General features: G+C 35.0%; 1 protein-coding gene across 3 annotated transcripts; it reads left to right on the top strand.

The window, feature by feature from the left end:
- The first annotated feature begins 1,253 nt into the window (after window positions 1–1,253).
- Window positions 1,254–21,186, top strand: LOC116170046 (tubulin polyglutamylase TTLL5). 3 transcript variants are annotated; one of them, XR_004145152.1, is made up of 14 exons: window positions 1,254–1,634; window positions 1,721–1,840; window positions 5,296–5,567; window positions 5,619–5,861; window positions 5,909–6,185; window positions 6,235–6,434; window positions 12,151–12,404; window positions 12,454–12,667; window positions 12,715–12,930; window positions 13,194–13,347; window positions 13,397–13,547; window positions 13,596–13,762; window positions 18,535–18,789; window positions 18,845–21,186. XR_004145152.1 is itself a non-coding variant. In XM_031486262.1 (13 exons), exons 1-13 carry the CDS (start codon window positions 1,516–1,518, stop codon window positions 18,716–18,718), a joined length of 2,571 nt encoding a protein of 856 aa, XP_031342122.1. In that variant the 5' UTR covers window positions 1,254–1,515; the 3' UTR covers window positions 18,719–18,927. The 3 variants fall into 3 exon arrangements, 2 of the variants coding, with proteins under 2 accessions (XP_031342122.1, XP_031342124.1); XM_031486262.1 differs by having other exon boundaries at window positions 18,535–18,927; XM_031486264.1 differs by lacking the exon at window positions 1,721–1,840 and having other exon boundaries at window positions 18,535–18,927.
- The last annotated feature ends 773 nt before the right edge of the window (window positions 21,187–21,959 follow it).

Genomic DNA, 21,959 nt, shown 5'->3' with positions numbered 1-21,959 from the left:
AATGCAGAGTAGCCCAACGGGATTATAAAAAAAAACCGTTCTGTTATTTACGCTAATGATGTTTTATTTTCTTACGAAATTTAAAATACTGACCATATATATCAAACTGCTGAAACCCAGATAGTAACAGTGCATGAGTACAGAAACAAATCAGGAATAGGTGGTAGAAGGAAGAATGTGAATCAATTAGAGAAGGAGACATAGCTTAAACACAAAAGAGAAAATAGTAAGCATATCATCAATAGAATGATAAGATAAGATAAGTAATAAAAAATGGAATATCGTCTGGTAATGGCAACATTAACATGAAGTTGTTCAAATATGGTTGAGAAAACCTGTAAGTTATTAGTGTTCTGACAGATTTTATATGTGTATCTAGATACAGATACATTTGAAAAATTGTATCTATAGAGCGTAAGACTGAGCTTGTTTTGTAAACCTATAGCAGTTTAAAGGAAAACTAAATGGTGTATTTAGGATTTTGAAACAAATAGTTTTTTATATAAAGACAAAATATTTGATTATAATCGGTTAGTGGGAGTGATTTGAGTTAAATATATTTTTAGAACGATTTTTGCGTTTAGGGTTGTTATCGTTCTAGGGGTCCCCCAATCTGCACTGCAAGCTTGACTTACTTTATACGTAATAATGGCTAATTGGTAATTGACATTTGAATTACGTTCTGAATTGTAGAATTTGCAAGAATTTTCAAAAGACAAAATGTAAATTCTCACTTTTATTCAGAGCTGACCCTAATTTCTACCAACTTAATCTTAATATTAAACAAATTGTATAAAATATTTTAAATCACTAATATCAAAAATGAATCAAAAACAGTGCGAGTTGAAAAGTGTGCTATTGCTGAAGAAAAGGAAAGTAGAAAAAGACATGCAGTTGACAGAGGTGAAATAAACGCGTAAGGTAAAAAAAGTTTCAATGAAACCTAAAAAATATGTTTTTGCAAAAGGATAATGTACTTTAATTTTGTGTATCATTTTTTTCTATGTATAATTAATAATAATTTACTACAGGTACTTTGTTTTCGATTAGTATACAACATTTTTTGTTAAAAGTGAATAACGTAGAATTACACAGAAGTCTTTGGAAATGAAGCTATTCAAATGTGAGGAATAATGTTAACTTTTTGACTATTTCTTAAAGTATAAACATTTTTGGCACCATCCTGTATTAAACACACTTTGGCAACATCGCGTTGGTTTAATTGACGATGACTTCTCCCTCCTAGTAAAAAAACAAACATGGCGAATTATTAAAATTACGTTAATGTCAAAATTCTAGTGCAAATGATAATTTTCTGATTTTTGGTTTAGTTTTTAAAATTTTTGTTCCGCGTTTACCCGAACCAAATTTTGTTCGTTAATAATCCTCACGTAAAATCATTGTTTATCAAATATGTGTTCCTGCGGTTATTCCTAACCTGTTTTAATTTTTTATGAAGATTTCTAAAAATTGATTAAATATTTAAGCAGTAGATGAAAAATCACAGGAGTTAGTATGGAAGATTCGAGTAGTACTAACCAGCCAAACAATTCTGAATTGACAAATTTCTCGGATGAAGTTGATCCCAAAACAGATGATGATTCGAAGAAGGAATCCGCTTCTTCAATGAAAAAGTGAGTTATTTTAGTATTTTGTTTTCGCATCTCCGGATAAACATGATCTTAAACTGCATTTGGTATTATTTGTGTTTTATTTTCAGATTTATTGAGGATTGTGATCTTTTGGAACCTTTTGCTTGGCGAAAAGATAACCCTGCACTTGCCTCTATCCCTGACGATTTTACCTCACTAACCATAACCCATGCTGTATCTCCCAAAAGGTTTTTGTACACTTGCTTTTTTAACCCTGAAAATCCATGACCCAATTGAAACTTTCACATAAATTGCTCGTAAAATTTATCTAATCATCATGGCATGGAGAGAAAGTTACAATTGGTTACTTTTTTTGTGCTTGCACCCACATTTTATTTAATATGCATACAAGTTGTTCAGGTTGTAAATTGCCAACTAACCTGCTTGAACCTCGGCTTGAACAGAAAAACTTTAGTTTATATTAATTACGAAGTACCAAATAAAATGTGCAGTCTCTTTACACAGTGTTTGTGCAGAAATACTCGCGATTGTTATCTTTTTAATTGTTGAAGAAATTTTCTGTATTTGTTAATACATTGCATATTGACGACTTGATAGAATAGGTACCATACAAAACCAGTAAATTGTTCATACATTATTTCAAATGTTTTGAAAAATCAAAGTAACCATAATTTTATAGAAATCTCGAGAGAAATCTATACTTAACGGAATGTGAGAGGTACCAAACAAGGGTTAAGTACTTCCTGAATGCCCTGTGGAATACTGATTAGTTTCATAACAGTATTCTTATGTTAATTTACAATTATATAAAGAAGTCCTGTTTGGCACATTACCTTTTTAGGGGTTGGTGTAAAATTTTGTTTGATATTAATTGGCAATTGCATTAGTTATAAAAAAAAAATGTCAGCCTCACCAATAGCACTGATCAACGTATTATATCGCATATTGTAAACATCAGATTAATGTGCACATGTGCAGTGCATATCAACTGTCTTATTTATCGAAATATTTTTTTGAAATTTTTATCACAGTTGCTTCTGTTTAAAGCAAACATATCTCATATTGTAAACATTAGATGTGCGCATGCGCCGTTTATACGCACTCTGCACAGTGTCAACTTTCTTATTAATGAAGATATTTCTTTGAAATATTACCCACAGATACCTCTAGTAAGGAGAAACATAGCGCACATAGCTATGCTATGGCCTTTTGGAAAGCACTGATCAATGCCTGGAAAATGCGTTGAAGTTACTCGCCTTACTTTTTTATTTGTTATATTAATTGGCAGTAACTTAAGCACACTTGCGTCTATGTAATGTCTCACAAAATGAAGCACCGTTTATGGCGCTGTACGGTGTACCTTGAAAGAAATTGTAGGAACTAGTTTGTTGATTTTAAAGGAAGTTAATTACACTTTGAATTTACAAATATGGACAAAGAAAACCTACTATTACTAATTTATTTTATTTATTGCAATTTGTAATTAAGTATATATCTAAGTAGGGTTGCCACATGGCCGGGATTTTCCGAGTTTGTCCCGGAATTAGCCTCGGAATTAGCTGCACTGCCCCGGATTCCGGTTTTTCATATATAAATCTAGGAAAAAATATCACAACGTCTTGAATAAAAATTTACACTTGCCCAAACCCAAATAGTTGCGACACTGCACAAACCAAAAGAAATAGCCACAAACCTGGATCGTGACGTTATAGGGAACCAATTCAAGCAATCGCGCCACTCTCACCAGTTTTTTTTGAATATGTTGGTTTTTGTTCCAAAAAACATGCTTTTGTTAAATTTGATTGATCTGTTTTTTTTTATTAAAATATTTTTACTGTTACGTTATTGTGTGCGTTAATAAAATATAATGGGATTACATTTAAAAAAATTAAATATAATATCAATTAAAAAAACTAGCAACAAAAAACAACAATTTTTTGCCAAAATTAGAAAATTACAAAGGAGGTATCTATCCAATAAATTTTTGAACATGGTATATTTTTACCCGATCGGGATGGTATCCCGGAATTGAACGCGATCAATGTGGCAACCCTATATATAAGACTCGTCTCGTCGCGGGGGCCCCTTAACCCGCGGGGCCCCTGGACCCATCGTGCGTGAAGATACCACTGGCTGTTTGTGACAGTAAAACGTGCATAAATTCAAAATTCAAATTTTGCATACGCACGCCTCTAGTGGTTTCAAGTAAAACTTCTGAAAATGGGGTATGGTTATAGTGCGGGGGTGTGGTATAGTTATTCGTCATAAATCATAGATAAAACCACCTTTTACTTATGATTACCCGTTGAATGTATTAATTGCAACCCAATATAATTTTATGAAGAAAAGGAAATAAACTAAACCAATTTAGACAACGAGCGACAAGGTTAACGAGCATTGACCAAAAATTAATCACTTAGTCGCTTGACTACTGTCTACCTATTACTGAAAAAAGAATTGGAAAATTCGAAATCGTTCGGGAGTTATCATGTAGGTACACAGACGGACTGACAGACGGACAGAAATCACGAATTCGCAGGAGCTCTTTTAATAATGAAGAACTCCCTATATTTTTTATTGCCATAATGACCTTTAATGGAACGTAAACGTGTTATACAGTATATTAAAATGAGTGGAAACAGAAGAATTAAATGGAGTTGATATTCTAATCTATAAAAATAAATGTTAAATGATAACTGTAGCATGCACCTGGCGTGGTATTACAGTAAGCCAGTGTAATATAGATATTACCCTGTTGAAGTTAAACACATTTCATATGGCTAACTGTACTGGGTTCAGCGACATGTACTGAAGGGAAGATTCAATTACAATTGGTAGCACCGAATGTTGTATCATGGGCGCACACCACTTTACAAATATACCGACTCGTGAGACATCTAGCAATCACAAATATGAACTAACCAAAATTCAAACGCTTTGTTTTACTATTGTATTATATTATGCTAATACGTATAATGAAAATCATTTTACTTATTCCCGAAACTATTACCTAAATATCCTTTAAATGCGTAAATTAGTTCATTTCATAGACTCGACGATTTTAGTGCCAAATTTCCTTTCAAATGGACAAATGCGCTTTAAACAATTGTGAGCCAGGCGAGAGAGTCGAGGTCGCCTTTGCCTGCCGAGTTTTACGCATGAGATGATTTTACTCCCGTCAAAAACAAGTCACGTTAACAAAGAAGAGGGTAATATTAAAGGTCCTTGAGAATGAGGTGACGTCAAGTTCTCCGCAGCATGTTTTGCATTGTGAGATTATAGCTATCGAGTTATCTTGCAACTCCCACCCCCGCATAAATACGCTCCTCCACCCCCACCCCCAGTGGCGAATTTTTAACCGCGCCCGCGCACCTTGACTGCAATGCTGCCAGCCATTTTTGATTTACAGATTTCTCTGTATCGATGCGACCATTTTCACTATTTTAAACTGTATTTTTTTTTCTCGCCAATGTAATAAAGGCATTATTATTATTATTATTAAATCGCCTAAAGAAGCTCTCATAAAAATTTCATCCAATCAGTGCATTTTTAATGAAATTAAAAAACAAAATCGAGTTAACGGTTGAGTTTACTATTTAAGGTTCAGTTCAGCTTTTTCGCTCCTCTCAATTAAAAAAGTTATTGTTACAATCAGTTTGCAATGTTTTCATTTGTATTATAGGGATAGTACATTGGAAAAAGAAGACTTATGGCTATCAGGTGGTCCAGCTGGTTCGCGCAATTCCATACTGATATTTAGAAGTTCGGCGCTTGCCAATGCCTCAGATAATGTCGTTCGTTCCAAACCAGGTTATCAATTGCATACATCTTACAAAGTGTCACAAGCCGAAACAAAACTTCTATCCAAACTTTTGGAATGTCATGGCATGGTCGAGGCCGGGAACAACTCCACCGATTTTAATCTACTTTGGACCGGCTCGCATCCAAAACCGGGTATGTATTCAATTATAGCTTTGATGTGGAACTACATCGTGAAATTTGAAGGTACTCTCAGATCGTTGGCACCTCACCAGCGTGTCAATCACTTCCCGCGCTCCTACGAGTTAACCCGTAAAGATCGCCTGTATAAGAACATCGAACGAATGCAACATGGCAAAGGTCTCAGGAATTTCGATTTTATCCCGCAGACTTTTGTGATGCCCGGGGAGTATCGCGAGCTTTGCAGTACACACTATCGGCTGAAGGGACCGTGGATAGTCAAACCAGTTGCATCTAGTAGAGGACGAGGTAGAACGATCACGATGAGCCAAAAACAATTAGTCATTGTCTTACAGGAATATTCATTGTTGAAAATCCAAACCAAGTACCTTTAGATGAACCTGTAGTAGTTGCCAAATATATTAGTAAACCATTGCTAGTCGAAGGACACAAGTGTGATCTTAGGCTTTACGTGCTTGTCTCTTCTTTTGATCCTTTAATAGTCTATATTTACGAAGAAGGATTAGTAAGACTCGCTACGGTTAGATACGATGCTAGTCATAAACAGTTATGGAATCCTTGTATGCATCTGTGCAACTACAGTATCAACAAGTACCATAGCGATTACGTTAAGTGAGTATGCTAGTTGCTTAAATAGACATCTAATAATGCAATTTTGTAGGTCAGACGATCCAAGTGCAGAAAATGTAGGTCACAAATGGACCCTAAGTGCTTTATTACGCCATTTAAAGGCGCAAGGAAAAGACACCGCTTTACTTATGGCGCAAATTGAGGATGTTGTTGTTAAAGCTATACTAGCAACGGCAAGTTCAATAGTGCCAGCTTGTCAAATGTTTGTGCCTCATACTAATAATTGTTTTGGTATGTCTTTTTCATCCCTCTTTTTTTTTATAACCCTATAGTCACGAACTTTTAAATTAAGATGGACTGCTAATGCTGAATTGACAAATGACACCTACATGGGGGCAGCCATGACGTGCACTCACTTGGCGCGAAATTCAAATCAACTAATAAACAAGCATTAAGCTCATGTTTTCTAAATAAATTACTGCGACACATGTCATTCCGAAGCTGCAATAGTCTCAAATCTTGAGCACTAGGAAAATTCCCCTAGAAAATAACTAAAACGTGCACATCATAACGGCGCCCATGCTAGGGCCATTTCTGCCTCTATGCAACTGTTTGATCATCAGTCCATCTTAATTTATAAGTTCGTGCCTATAGTGTATCCCAGGATTCCGGATACAAGTGGCGGAAGAGACATTTTTTGAGTTTCAATGTGAGATTGACTCTCACTAGGTGTGAATTAATCTTTGTGTAGGGTCTCTTTCTGAACAACTTATAGGTAATAGTAACATTTTGGCATCATGAGTAAAGAAAGTAATTCATTAGTCCATCTTCCCTCTTGTAACGTCAATCCTGAGACACACTGTATGTAAGAAACTAAAAATTGTATGTTTCCTCCAACGTCACGTTCAGGTAAGTAGGTACTGATTGTTTTAATTTAGCAAAGTAAACATAAACTCCATAAGCACTCAAAAATCTGAAATTGTGGGATGCTTATCCAGTTCCCTTCATGAGCTATTATTTTTTTTATGACGCTAGAAGTTTAGCTCATTTTTAAAATATATTTGAAATACAATTCGATGGAAATAGAGCAAAACCAGAAAATAATTTTAGTACAAGTAATTTTTGGACACAGTCCACTTGGTGGTCTCAATTGAAAGAGGAATTTGCTAGTGTAATTACTGAAAATGCTTAAGCGATATAGAGGTCAAAAAGCACAAAATTCTCATACAAAAGCAAAACTGAATTTAAAGTACAATAGGTGCTTGGTAATCTGGCGCTCAACAGTCCGGTACACCCAGTAGTCCGGCCACTCAGCTGACTCACGATGATACTCCACTACTCGCTAGGGTGGAGGGAATATATAGGGATTTTATCGTTTTTGCAAAATTTAAGGTAAATCGACTTATACCTTCCAAGTGCCATAGCGACCTTGAAATTAATAAAAATTACACAAAACTTAATGTTTATTTCATTTTTGTTTGGTACAAAATGTGGCGTAACTTGACCCAAACTTCAAATAGATTACTTGAGATGCCACAAAGGTACAAAATTTCGAAGAATTATTGTCCAAGTCGCACACATTTTTCAGTTTGCTAATTTATTGAAGGGCATGAAGGATCTTCCTTACCGGAAATTGATTTAAAGGAATTAAGCAATGACGAGGAAGTAAGCAATGACGAGAAATATTTGTATAAGATAGTTCTTGCGGTTATGTCAGATGTATGTAGCCAAGATCTGGCAAATCTTCAACTTGGACCAATATCATACTCTCACTGGCTAATACTGCGAGCCGAATACTTCGTTTATATGTCTCCTCGAGTAAATGCTCACAAAGTTTACCTTTACCTATGTACTAAAAGTCTACGCAGCGGTCTGATTTAACATTAAGGTTATAACAGTTGCTTATGGGAAGGTTCAAAATATTTGTGGCAGCTCATCTCTTTGACTAGATACATATCTTCCGAAACATTTGAAGGATGTTCTTGACCAGTAATTCAAAGGAATGTTTATCTCTTGCACCCTGAGAATTTGTTCTTGGCCATGAGTTCAAGCATTAGGAACCTTGCCTTTACTCGAATAATAAGTACGGTAGGGAAGGAACGTAAAATAAAACACTGAAATTGTGAAACGTTTGTTTAATAATGATTGTTATTATTATGAAGATTGTGAAAGCCCGGATATTTAGTTGATGTACGTTAAGAGCGCGCTGCCGGAGTGGTGGGGATCAGTGTAGAAAACACGCTTAAAACATGCCTTTAGATTTTCGTACAATTTTTAAAAACCGTTTGTGGTATCAGCCCAATTTTTTTTTTAATATTAATCAGCAAGGACCAGCGCAGGAGGTAACGAATTTTCATCGATCTACATTCGCTATAAATAGGTTAATTACATTTTTGAAAATGGGCAATTTTAATTTTTTATGAAATCAAATCTCCATGCATTTTCGTCATTGCCTTCTTAGGGTCATTACAAAGATAACACATAAGTTTCAAGTGATTTTATGGTCAATTAAAGGAAATTTGTACGAAACTTCTTCATTATAAAGTGACCCTAGTTGTGTTTCCCACCATATTTAGATCGAAAGCGAAACGTAAGTGCAGTGGTTCGCCTGTAGATGGCGGAGAAACATGGCGGGTTCTCATTTGAATTTAAATACATACCACGGTATCGACATCGTTTTCGTTTTTTCAGAACCGTTAATTGAGTAGTAGGAAGGGACGAACGGAGCAGTTTCTTAAAGGGGGAATGTTAAACATTTTCCAACGCTACAACACGCAAAATTCAAGACTGAGACTGAGTCACAATGGCTTTACTACCTATGATCACAGATTTTATTCTGTGCTATGATGTAGGAAGTCGGCATTGCTGCTTAATCCTTCATTCATTTCTCAACGAAATCTAATAGTTCGCAATGAGAGCAATTAAATATGATATGACATCTCACTGCACGCGATATATGAAAATAAACTTCTTATGTTCCACAATTTGCTTAGTAATTTAGTATGGTATTTCCCAGTCCCAAGTCGGTTCCATATTATGCCAAATACGATATGTGAGGAGGTGCCCCTGTCAGTAGGGATGGTGGGCGTCCCGAAAAAGCAAACGCCACATTTCTTTCTAAAGTATTTTAATTAGCGAATCGGTAGACCAATTTTTTTGTGTCTGAAATGACATCAACTTTTTGAAACAAAAAGTTCATCATTGTAGAAATAAGTTCAATTGAATAATTTTTTATGCATCTTGCGTGAGTGGTAGACTTTGTGTTTACTCGTACTATCAAAATGGCAGAATATCAACTTTATAGAAATGAGTGCATAAAAAATGTCGCTGCCTCCTGGACTAAAAGTAGACAGTCAAAGAAATCGCATCACAATCAACACCCACACAAGGTCGGAGCTTGTGAATACACCAACACAATACACAGTAGCCCTTTGTTCTAAAAATAACTGTGCTTTAGGATTTCGCAGGTTTATGGTACACATAGCTTAGCAAATTGTTTCTTGGCGTGCAATTTTTATTTCGTGCTTTTTTCCTTTAAAAATGGTTCATTTTAGAAGTAGGGATGTAATTATTATTTTGAAAAACGCTTATACTTCCTCTTGTTATAGTGCGCTCAATTATAGTTTATAGCACTTTTAAAGGTGGTCTAACGATTTCTTCATATTTTTTGGCATATTTTGCGTTTAGGTTGTATACATTTTTTTCACCTAAATCATAAAAACACAAATTCAGAATCCCGATGTTAAAGTTCTGTCTGCGTGATGTCATGCACCAACTAGCATAATCTTGTTTTCTTTATTTATATCCTGACTACAAATGTACGTGGTTGTTGTAAATATAGCGAAAGTCTGCGAAAGTTTCCGAAGGGCGCGGCGAATTTTCGAGATAAAAACAAGATACTTAACAGTGCTTTCAGACAACATTAGCGCCATCTGCCGTTATCCGTCTGATTTTGAAATGGTAACAATATAAACTAAAGGCAATAAGCTTCCCCCACCACTCTGGCAGCGCGCTCTTAATGTAAGCAAAGCCAAAAGGTGCCGCACTCTCGCAGAAGGGCTACTGCCAAGAATAAAAAGAGAGAATGACTGAGGAAAGTCGTGACATTTGATTAATGAAGCCAAAAAAAAGCTAGAAAATAATTTGTGGAATTATCAAGTTTAAGCAGTGATAAAAAAAATAGTAAATGCATACACACAAAGTTGGGTTGCAGTCAATAATTAAAAACAAGTTTAGGGAACAATGGGTGAGGTAAGCAGGTAACAAAAATTCTAAGAAAGGGCGAAGTGTACAAGATGTGACTCAATTTTGGTGCAATAAAATCCCTGTGGAAAACTGCACGGAAAGTTACATGACCTTGGAGAATTTAAAGCTACGGAACATGTGGAATTAATGAATCGCAACTCATATCGCACATAAATTCTAAACCGATGAGTTTTTTGCGTTAGCAGAGTCTCGCCCCTGAGATAGGTAACTCGCCCCTTGCCCAGGGTATCCGAGTATTTTTTCCAATCTTTACTGCTTTGCTCGCTATCAATGTTTAGGGAAATTTTGCAAAAGATTATTAAGTTTTCTAAATATTGAATTACGAATTTCTTCATTTTTTTGCATATGAACCATATACATATTTTATGTTGTCGTACAGCAAATTGATTGCTCTTTTCAAAGATCTTAAAAAAACCATAGGCAACAAAAGTCGCATTGATTTCCGGTAAAACCGGAAGTGACCCTGGAGAGATCATAATCTCACATATAAAATTGTATTTCAGAAATTTTGTATCTCTTCAAATAAAAGAGACATTGAAGTGACCCTCTTATCTCGAACGCACTGTATACTGTGACATTAATTTAATTACGTGATTTAATTACGTAATTAATTAAACAATAAATTTATAACAATCTTGAAATGAATTGATTTATAACACTCAAAATATTATCATCTGACGTTCGTCGGATTTGACGTTTTAAGAGGCATGTTTAACTGCATCTAACGCGAAAGTGAACGACAAGAGCCTGTGACAGATGACGCAAGTTACAAATGACATTCTCCTGCAATATTGCCAAGTCGCATGTCATTTGAATGGTTCTAGCAGCTGATTGGTTGGGCTTATTATGTCACAGAGCCCGCCACAATCATCTCGTTTTGGAATTTTTTTTTCTAATCAGCCACTATTTTTAAATAAACTTTTAATGTCCAAAATATTGTTTTATGGTTTCAGGTATACACTTATTAAATTAGAACTATGGAATTCAACTATACTGTAAACCCGTATTTATAACAGGGCGAACTATTTAATACTTTGGCGTTGAAATTGGAACTGGCTGAAACGCAATTTGATTTGCTTATATAGCAAACGGCCCTCTTTTCTGAAAGTTCTCGAACGATTCGAGTGTTCTAGAATGCTCTCGAACCGAACACATCATATTTCCCAGAAAGATTGCGTCACAACCGCCTTCGTTCATTATCGCCGATGAGTAATCTTTCATAGCGGCTCGATGTCTATCGGGATTTCTGGAATATTCACTACAATACTTTTTAGTCCAACAGTGGAAATTGTTTTTAAGATTGCAGGTATTTGTTATAGTAATGTTAATAACTATTTTTTTGAAAAATTGTGTGTCCTTATCTCACAAGGCAGTTGCTTTTGTTTTCAGCAGAGGCAATCTTTTCCAAGGCGCGGATCCTTACCCATCGTTTTTGAAACTTGTATATGTTTGTCAAAGACAACTAATAGCGTTCTTAATAGAAAGCATTTCATATTTTTCATGGCATTTTGACCTCTATAGCGCTGACGCAGTTCAAAAATGGCTATTACTAAGAACACTAATCGACAGAAAGCCAACATCGAATGTCAAGGAATTTCGTATGCCTACTGTCACAGGCACCAAGTGGATAATGTCTTGTTAAAAATTAGCTTTATTATTATTTTCGGCTTGAAACCTAATTTTTTTGAATTATAACTGAATCTCATCCCTATTTTGACATGTGATCGATGCTTTTTTGCAGAGTTGTATGGGTTTGACATATTAATTGATGAAGATTTCAAACCGTGGTTACTAGAAGTGAATCTTTCACCTTCACTAGGCTGTGATAGTCCTCTCGATGTTCGTTTAAAATCCGCGATGCTAGCAGACCTGCTCACCCTAGTGGGTATACCTGCCGTCGATCCCCTCCTTCACTCATCAACAATTTCCGTTAACTCCTCCAGTTCGTCCACGAAAGGTTCTCACTTTAATGTGCTTAAAATGAAGCTCAGTAATGTAAGTGACACAAAATATTACGAATTTTATTTTTTTTATTGTCGATTAGTGTCGAAGAGTGCATTCGGCGGATGCCTTGCATCAAACCTCAACGAAGAAAAGTTCGACCACAACTCAGGGCAGGTTCTCGTCAAGTAAATTCGATTTAACCGCTGAGGAAATGAAGATCGTGCGTACGGCCAAACAGCAGTTTGAAAGGCGTGGTGGTTTTGTGCGAATTTTCCCAACTGTGGACAGTTGGTCAAAATATTCTCAGTATTTAGGTCCGATTTGCAGTATTTTCAACTCAATTCTAATAATTTTACTATAGAAACGGTAACTGGAATTCCATCAAATGGCGCACCATCAAGTACATATAACGTGTTAGGAACACACAATTATAATCAAATGCTATTTTTGCAATTGTATCCTGATGTTCCCCTGGGACATTCGTTGAAGAATTTGGACAAATCGATTAATGAGCGCAAAAGTGTTGGTATTGAGCGGAAAAGAGATTTATCACTGGATGGGACTGTAACAGACAAAGGTTGGTTTTCTGTAAAGCTGTGTAAATCCCTTGCAAAAGGATTTGTGTGACTAGTTTAGGTTTGCCTAATCGAAAGTAAGTCCTTTTGTGAGATCCAAAATCCAAAACCTGAAATCCATATGAAAGGGCTTTATTGATAAGTCCCAAATCCATATAATACATGAATCCTTGGAATTTCAAGCTTTCAAAACCTTATAGGTCCAATACTTTGCACAGTTTTGATTATGTCTACATAATTTACTAGTGAAGATATCTGTGTTTAGGTGTACCTCACAATCGCCAAGAACGGTACGAAAGAATGTTAAGTCAAGGCCATCGCCAAACTTTTGGCGTCAAAAAAATACCACTTCACGAATCACACTCCGCCGAACTGAAGCGGCAATTACTTGAATCAATGAAGGGGGGAAAGAGACTGACGTAAGTTCCTAACGTAGCCCCACGATGTTAATCGTCGATTCTATTTTAGGCAAATTGAGGCGCGTAAGGTGTTCAGCAGTTACTTGGCATGCATCTTGAAACGCATCGCGGCTGCTCCTGATCAGGAAGGTCACGTCGAGATAGTTCTTAAGTTTTTGCAGAAGGCTTCTAATTATCTTCGAACTCCGTTTTCCGTAAAGGTAGGTATATGAAATCGATTTATTGAGTGTCTGTAATGACAACTTTAGGTACCGAGCCAAAAACTCCTGGGAAAGGATAGGGCTGCTATCATTGCGAAGCAACTGAATGATTTTTTGTACATTTACAATAGAGAAACTGAGATGTATGGTGATGTTCTGCATCGACCTAGTGAGCTTCCCAGTAATTTATTTATTGAATTCCTTGAGAATGCTAGGTAAGAATGGTGTAGGTGTGCGTCTCGTTTTGCGCTGTGTAAAATTGAGTTGTATTGTCCAGTGAAATATATGTTACATTTCAAGTGCGTCATGTTGAACATTTTATGTCAGGAATGGGTTCGTTTTGCGGGAGTTAAACCTATCCGGAGCTAAAAATCATACACTCATTTCTTAATTTCCGATGCAAGAGCAACATGACGTCGATTAATTGTGATGATCAATTTAGAATTTACCCGTGGTAAACTTGATGGATGTTGTGTTTTGGTGTCAATTTTTCAATGCTACTGGATACCAACAGGGCGTCAATGCCTTCGTCTTTTAGTCATGTAACGGATGTTGCAATTAATTCTATTCTATCCTACCTCTGGTTAATCTTCATATATATTAATTAAATTGGAAGTGGTTCTTGTTAAGTAATTGTATATATAAATGTGCCCTGGCTAGCTGTCACTTAGTAATCCTTGTTTGGATTCTTAAGGATAAGGGTAAAGGGATAAATTATAACGTAAGGTTTAGGTTGGCACTGCGTTAACTCAAACCCGTTGCATAAACGGCCAACTAGCTCAGGGTTAGGAAATAAAATAAAAGCTTGAGATCTTCCACAGCAGTAGTTCGTTCAATTTTCTACACTTACCAATAGGGTTGAGCGCTATGGACGTTAAACATCCCATAAAACTCCAAATGAACTTCCCCCAAAAGAATAAATCCCAAGTCAATAAATAATGATCGATTAAACTAATTACTGAATCTTGAAACAATTTTTCCACAAGCAACTTGATATTTTCGGGCACAAATTTGCATGTACAGGGCCCAGTACAAATAAAACAGGCTCTAACCTTGAATAAAGCTAGTTGTTGACGCCAAGAAATTAGCTAAGTTCTCCCATCCAGTCCTGAAAACCTCCCAAGCTGCAGGGCTCAGTATATAATTAGTTGATTAATGCCCGAAGGGCCTCGCTCTACTCGTAATCTGTGTCTATATCGGGTACGATGGTGGATTCGCAACAACATTCGCGTTTCAAACTTGGATCATAACTTAACCGAGATGGCAAACATAAATATATTCGCATATAATCCTGAAGAGGCAAAATAGTTATCGTTATCAACTAATACACTAAAGAGCTACAGAAGTTGCTCCATATGAGAGTCGATCCTCTATGTTAATGTCTCCTTTGTGACTCGATGACCTTGTAACATAAAAGTGTATGGAACTTGAACTTTAACAGAAAGGTAACCCCCCTTTGATGACATAAAATTTACCTACATCCTACGAAGAAAAGGACATGAAAATAAAATGGGCACCCAAAAATGAAGGCAAAGAAAATGCGCTGTCATTTCTGCCCCGAAAAATTGCGTGGGTAAATTCCATCAATAGGGGGAGCCATCTATCAAATCGCTTCAAATGTTACAGAGATTCTTCGACTAGTCGTGAACAATAATTATGTTTCGTAATGGAGAAAATAAATCAGTACAAAATAATAAGTCAATAATCTTCATTAAATTATGAAACGTTTCTTATTTTCTTTGATACATCCTAGCTGTAATAGAATACACATTAGTAAATGAGGTTTGAAGCGAGACAATCTTGTAAAGCAAATGGTTAAAAGGCATTAATTCGCAAAAAAACATTTTGCATTGATAGAAAGTATTTTAACTTTATCTATAAATGAAACGAATATATAATGAGTAACTGTGCGGTACTAAAAGCAGATTAATTGTAGTTTCATAAACACCCTGTATAATAACAACAAATCGAATTGCAACACATTAATATAGAATTTTTAAGTGCGAAAAGAGTCCAACAACACCCACTCGATGCAAAATTGCAAGTACATAGGTGGTTAAATCGAATATACATATGTATACAAAATTAAATAGCGCTTGAGCATACAATTCTTTTCAATATTTTTGTAATTAAATCAATACATTACGACGCTAGTTCAAATATATAAACAAGGCAAACAAAGTGTAACACAACGGAAAGCGGCAAAACTACAACGCCTTAGAACAGTTGTTCATAAATACCTTCATATTTGTGCACCAGGAGTTCTAGATGCGTTCTGGTACTGCTTTCAATCAAAATGGAAAGAGTTCTCCTTCCAGCTGTATTTTGCACGTACCTGCTATTCTATTCTTTTGTATATAATCCTAGTCTGAGACCGTTTTTTCGATGTAAAAATCAAATTTGCTCTCCAGCTGCACTCTACACGGACCGGCTACAGAACCCCCCTTTGTGTTTCGCCTTGGTACTATATTTTATTTCTTGGAAATAAAAGATCGGATAATTTTGCCGACAAGACCATACTTGATACTATTACACGACAATTGCAGATCGCACGCACAAAGCTCGACAAGTTATCGATAAATCTGACTGTAAGGAATAAATCGCTGCGACGAACTGGGGTAGTTCGCGCACCTTGGTGAGCTTTTGAAATTAAATATAACCGATACAACGAAATATCGAAGGATTCTCACTATTACCATCACTTTTAACAACCATTTATGTTAACCTTGCAAAATGCATATAGTCAACAAAAATACATCAAATTCATGTCTTGAGTATTGAGATAATTGCTCTTCCTCTTTTTTCCAACGATCTTGGTGCGTGATTAACGATTTTGGCATGTTTTGATCAAAATACATGTGGCCTCAGAAAAAGAATTTAACATCTTTGATTCACACACGCGGTTATCAAATCTGCACGTGATGTACTCTTTCGGCATCAATATAATGCGCCACCAAGCGAACTGTTTCACGCCTGGTCGAGGTCGGCGGTAGTAGCGATCTTGTGGGAGGTTTCGGAAGCTTCGGATAAACGCAACCGGAGAAACGGTAGCTCCAGGAATCGGACGGGTTCAGAAAATGGCGGCGGTTACTTTGGAAAAACTAAAACAAAATTACGGCAAATCCCTAGCGGGAATGAAAGCAACAAAACACAAAATTGGCGGAAGTAGCGGAAAAGCAAATGCGGGAAAGCGAAAGTAACAAAGAAGCTCACCTTGAAGTTAACGGAGCGGTAGCAAAAGTTCGCTAAAAGCCAATAAATACGGGCGATAGCACAATTGAAACTGTACTGATGGAAAATAAATTTACGGCAATGGTAAATATTAATACAGTACTTACAAATATAATAGACAAAAATGCAAAAGCGAAAAGATTTACTTACTATTTGGTGAAACGCCAAAAGCAAAAAGAACAAGGAAAGGTTGCAAAAAATCGATTCATTACGAAATTTACTTGCAGCAAATAATTAAACAAAATCAAAACACAGCAAATAAGTAAATTCAGAAACTTCTTAGTGATGAAGCGCCCAACTTCAAACGCTTCTATATACCGAGTGTTCAGCAAAGCTGTTCGCCTCCACAAATATACGGTGTGGTCATAACTGCAGGTATGAACTTCAAGGCCGAAAACGGGTGCTTCGTTACACCGCTCTATAGTCCGGATTTAGCGTCGTGCGACCATCTTTTTGCCAAGTTGAGAAATCATAAGATCAAAAATTTGCTTATGATGGGGACCTGAAACCTGCTGCTATTGAGTATTTTGTAGGGCTACCAAAAGAATTTTTTTATATCTTTATTGCAGAAACAGTGGACAAAGTGTGTAGACGTTGGTACATATGTGGAAAAATAAATGTTGTTTTGTCTTAGATTACTCTCCTTTCATATTTAGATAGACGTCGCCTCGTATTTACAATAACAAAAAATGCGGACAATTTGGACGAAACAGTGAAGTTGATTCACCTAAATCTGCGTTTACACCAAATATTGGCTTTTGCTGCCAATGATTAGGTATAATTGTTGAAATAAATATAGTTACCTATTCAATTTATTGTAACTATGATACGATAATAGTTATTTATGTATTAAGGGCATAATAGTGATGTTTATATTCTCGAGGGCGACGAGTTAAAAAGCTCGAGGGCCTATGGCCCGAGAGCTTTTTAGTCGCCCGAGAGTATAAACATCAGTTTATGCCCGTGGTACATACACAATTTTATGTTTTACAAATAGTTTTCTTCGTCAAAATTCGTTTACAAAATAATTAATTCATTATGTTTGATCGAGTATGCGTGGTTCGAATTTGTTAATGTGATTGAAACCATCCAAACGTCAAACGTAATTTTAAATAATTCCATTCATCGTGAATGAGCAAGAAGTTCCAGAAACTATACGAAATAAGTCCAATCTTGTGATTTAGTAGCTATTGACAATTAATAATTGACGTTTCTAATTTTCAATGACCTGCAAATATTTGTTTGTTTTGTCATTAAGTATAAATGAGTTACTATGGTGATACTTAATGCCCTAGGGCATAAAGTGGTACTTTATGCCCGCGTATCACAGATATAAAGTGTGCTATTATAGGTTAGTAAGACATAAAAAAATATTTAGTTCATCTGTCATAATTATACAATATACATGTTTTCAGTTTATTGCTCTAATAGTTTCAACAATAATCAGTGTCTGTGCTATTATACCAGTAGTTGCTCGAGTAGTTGATACTACAAAAATATAGTTTCTGTCTACATATTTGAATATTTTTAACCTGTAATTGCCCTCTACGTAGGAAAACTTGGCACTTATGGTATATATGGTGGCAAGATTTTAGTATTAATCTCAAATTACACATTTCCAGTTAGAGAACATAACTAATTATTTGAAGTACAGTACCTACTATAACAAAACAGAAATGCATCTGCAGAACTTATTCGATGTTTCAATACTTGCTATTGTAGGTCATTTAATTAAATATTTTTAAATAATTTCTAGGGAATGTGACCTGGAGGAAGTTCTTGTGGAGCAGTCCCTGCATCCCACGTCAACGAATAATAAAGGAACCGGTTTCCAAAATGTGTTAAAATGCCTACCAAGTGCCAGCCAAACCTATTTAAAAACCACATCACGACGGCCTGCTCCGAGAAACGCGTGTAAAATTTCATCTCGCATTTCCTGATCGATATTTGCGTGTAATATTGTCAATTTCTGTTGACTATAACAACGGCATCTACTGCGAGTGAGATTATTGTAAGTTTTAAAACAATTTGTGATAAATTATTATTATTTTTATTGTTTTATTTAGCTTCATTCGACTTTTTTTGTGTTACACTGTTAGTATTTTGATTGATATAAGACTGTTTTTCTAATAGAGGATTAATTGATTTATTCTGTTGCATTTACAAATACTTATTTTTTTCCAATAATAACAACATTGGTTTACAATTTGTAATAATACTCCCCATATCTGGTGCGTGTGTCTGTATGTTGTGACTTTTGGGTGATTAATTTTGAAGGGGTGAGTAATCAGTAGTACAGTTAGGAAGGCATGTTATTGTGTGATGGTGAATGGATTTGGTTGTCATAAACAAAATTTAATCATTCCTTAAATATTAATGCTAATGGCACATTTTCAAGTTCTTCAAGTTTCTCAGTGGAAGGTTGAACTTAATTTTTGACATGGCTAGAAAATTGTGCTGCGATAATTTAGACTGTTCTGTGTTGAAATACTCCCCAACTCTGTTTGTATACTTAGTTAAAAAACGTTGAAAACAATCATTTTATTTGCACCAAATACCTGTGCATTAATTATTGTTACAAACACAATGAAGCTATTACCAATGGCGACGTGACAATCAAACAAATCTATCTCGCATTATTTTTAAGCAAGTCACAAGATGAAAGAACACTGGCCCATGTTTATGTTTAAATCGCCCAATTTTATCTTGTACGATTCGCAAGAACATTGCTAGGGTTGAAATCAAGGACCCCGAAAACCCCTAGTACAAAATTACAAACCATTTCTTTAAAAATTCAACTTTTTGGCATAATAAAACGTCATATTGGATCCGCCATTTTGAATTCCGTAATTCGGACTTCGGATTCTTAATCAGCGAACTCAAAAACTCCCTAGTACGAAATTATAAATAATTTCTTTAAAAATACAAATTTTTCACACAACACAACACCACATTAGATCCGCCATTTTGCATTTTATACTTCTGACATAAATTGCCATTATTATTAATTCTTTCATTTGGTGCTTTTTCACAAAGAACAGATTAGTCGGAACTAAGTTCAGCTTTCAATTGGAAAACCAAGTAACTTAATGTTGCCACTACCTCCATTTTCATACAGATCACACTACCGTGAGAAGCTGGTACGAAATTAGTTTTACGAAATATTGAGGCCGAATTTATAATACGCTAATGTGTTGCAATATCAACGAATTTATGGACTTCTCAGTAGTAATAGGGATTCATGTTAATATTATGGGTGTGATGTGACGTGCTGAATAGTCGCAAGTGTATTTGTACTGATGAAGTTGGGTGTTGGCCTAGTTATCTACTTTAAGGTTCCGAATCCGCTTAAAATAAAAATGCCAATATTATATTACATAAATTACGCCAATTGAAAATGCCTATCAGAAATTTTGCAGTTTTTAATATCAAAACAATCTGAATGTGTTCATTTGCATGTATCAATGTTGTTAATGAGAACTTGCTATGCATTAAATATTTTTCTAAAGCAGAATATATATTTAGATATGCCTAGAGATGCACAATTTTAGATTTAGGTTATTTACTATGTTTGGTTTGTTCCCATGCGTGTATCAAGTCATTGGAGTACGGTGTAGTTTATTAGCACTGATTGAAGTATACCATGATATACCTACTGATGAGATGAAAGATGAGTTATAAGAGATGAGAAAAAAATGATTTGTACCATAATCACTGGATTTTGCATTAATTAATACTTCAATCAAATCATTGATATCAGCGGTTTTTTATGTGACCGGGTATACTACAATGGAACAAGCTTATCAGCAATGACTGAATTAGATTAGCTGGCAGTACAGATCAATTATTTATGTACTTATTACTACAAGCACGAATGTGATAGCCAACCAAATCATTTAACAATTAGACATAATTGAAGAGCAAATAATTAGTTTTTAGTCAACTGTATCACACTGAAGTGAGACTTATTTTTCTAAATGCAATAGTAACATCAATGACTAAGTTTTAAACGAGTATCGGTATACAAAGATGTTTATGGTGGCTATAATTATTATGTAACTTTTTGCTTTAAATATTGGTGATTGTTACACCACCAATCTAAATGTATTATTCTTAGTTTGTCTAGTGCACATATCAACTGCTCAAACCTTATATTGGGTGCTTTGCTTAATTTAAAGATTAAATGTTTGTTATTGTTCACACTGTTTTTCAGTTTTTAATTTATATTAATCATTTGTTTTGTTATGATTAGATTGATTTGTCAATCTTTAATTACTGAACTTTAAATATTTTATTGTTTATTTATTGCAGTTTAGTCAATTTGATAAGAATTACAAGAACTGAATTTGTATTTTATTTATGTATTATGTAAACTAGTCACAAGTTACACAATATATAATTACACTTGGGTCTTTCTATTCTTAGTCTTTGAGGTTCAAATGTAGGTAGCTGTTTGGTAGCTGTAATAATTTCAACAACTTATCACAAAGATTGTGTAGTATGATCTTTGCCTATCCCTAGAGATTTTATCATATGGCTATCTAAAAAGAAATATCACAGTGTATTTGACATGAACTATTTTGTACCTACTTTTAGTATTTCAATATTTAAAAGTATTTAAATACTTTCGTAATATTTAAATCCTTTGGAGGTATTTGCTTATGTTGCTTAACAAGTATTTAACATTTAAATACTTTTGATTTTTGGAAAGTATTTAGCATTTTAATACTTTTAAAAAGTATTTTGCCTAGGTCTGTCTGATAATTTAAACCATCTTATGGAAGTATGTTAATACCTTTATCAAATGCCTGATAAATAAATGGTTAGATGAAACATCACCACTAATGGAGTTGAGTTATGAGAATGAGGATCGCGCGCATTTATTTAAAATGTATAAAAGATAAATTGTGACTCACCTTTCTACAAAAAAATTAAAAAAATTTCGAGCAAGCCAAAATGAATGGATGAAAAGTAAGTTCGGACTGCAGATGTAGGAGAACTCTATTAAACAGTGATTACAGAAAACATACACATATTTAAATGCTTATTATTATTTATAAGTGGTTGAAGATAGATGTATGCTGTTGTCTTTTTATTTTTATCGGCCCTTTACACATATCTATAATTTTTTTCGAATCTATTTAATGTTGCCCTATTTGAAATAAATGTGCGTGATCGTGA

The sequence above is a fragment of the Photinus pyralis genome, unplaced genomic scaffold (genome assembly GCF_008802855.1).
Source record: "Photinus pyralis isolate 1611_PpyrPB1 unplaced genomic scaffold, Ppyr1.3 Ppyr1.4_LG1, whole genome shotgun sequence".
In the NCBI taxonomy this organism is placed as follows: domain Eukaryota; kingdom Metazoa; phylum Arthropoda; class Insecta; order Coleoptera; family Lampyridae; genus Photinus; species Photinus pyralis.
Note: the sequence above shows the minus strand (reverse complement) of the source record. Positions and strands in the feature narration are given on the sequence as shown.

What these genes read in the sequence shown, in the direction of transcription:
- LOC116170046 (XM_031486262.1), top strand. Translation starts at nt 1,516, where the DNA reads ATGGAAGATTCGAGTAGTACTAACCAGCCAAACAATTCTGAATTGACA. An exon ending in AAAATATTCTCAGTATTTAG is followed by an intron (nt 12,668 to 12,714) that starts GTCCGATTTGCA and finishes ATTTTACTATAG; the next exon opens with AAACGGTAACTGGAATTCCA. An exon ending in AAGGGGGGAAAGAGACTGAC is followed by an intron (nt 13,348 to 13,396) that starts GTAAGTTCCTAA and finishes ATTCTATTTTAG; the next exon opens with GCAAATTGAGGCGCGTAAGG.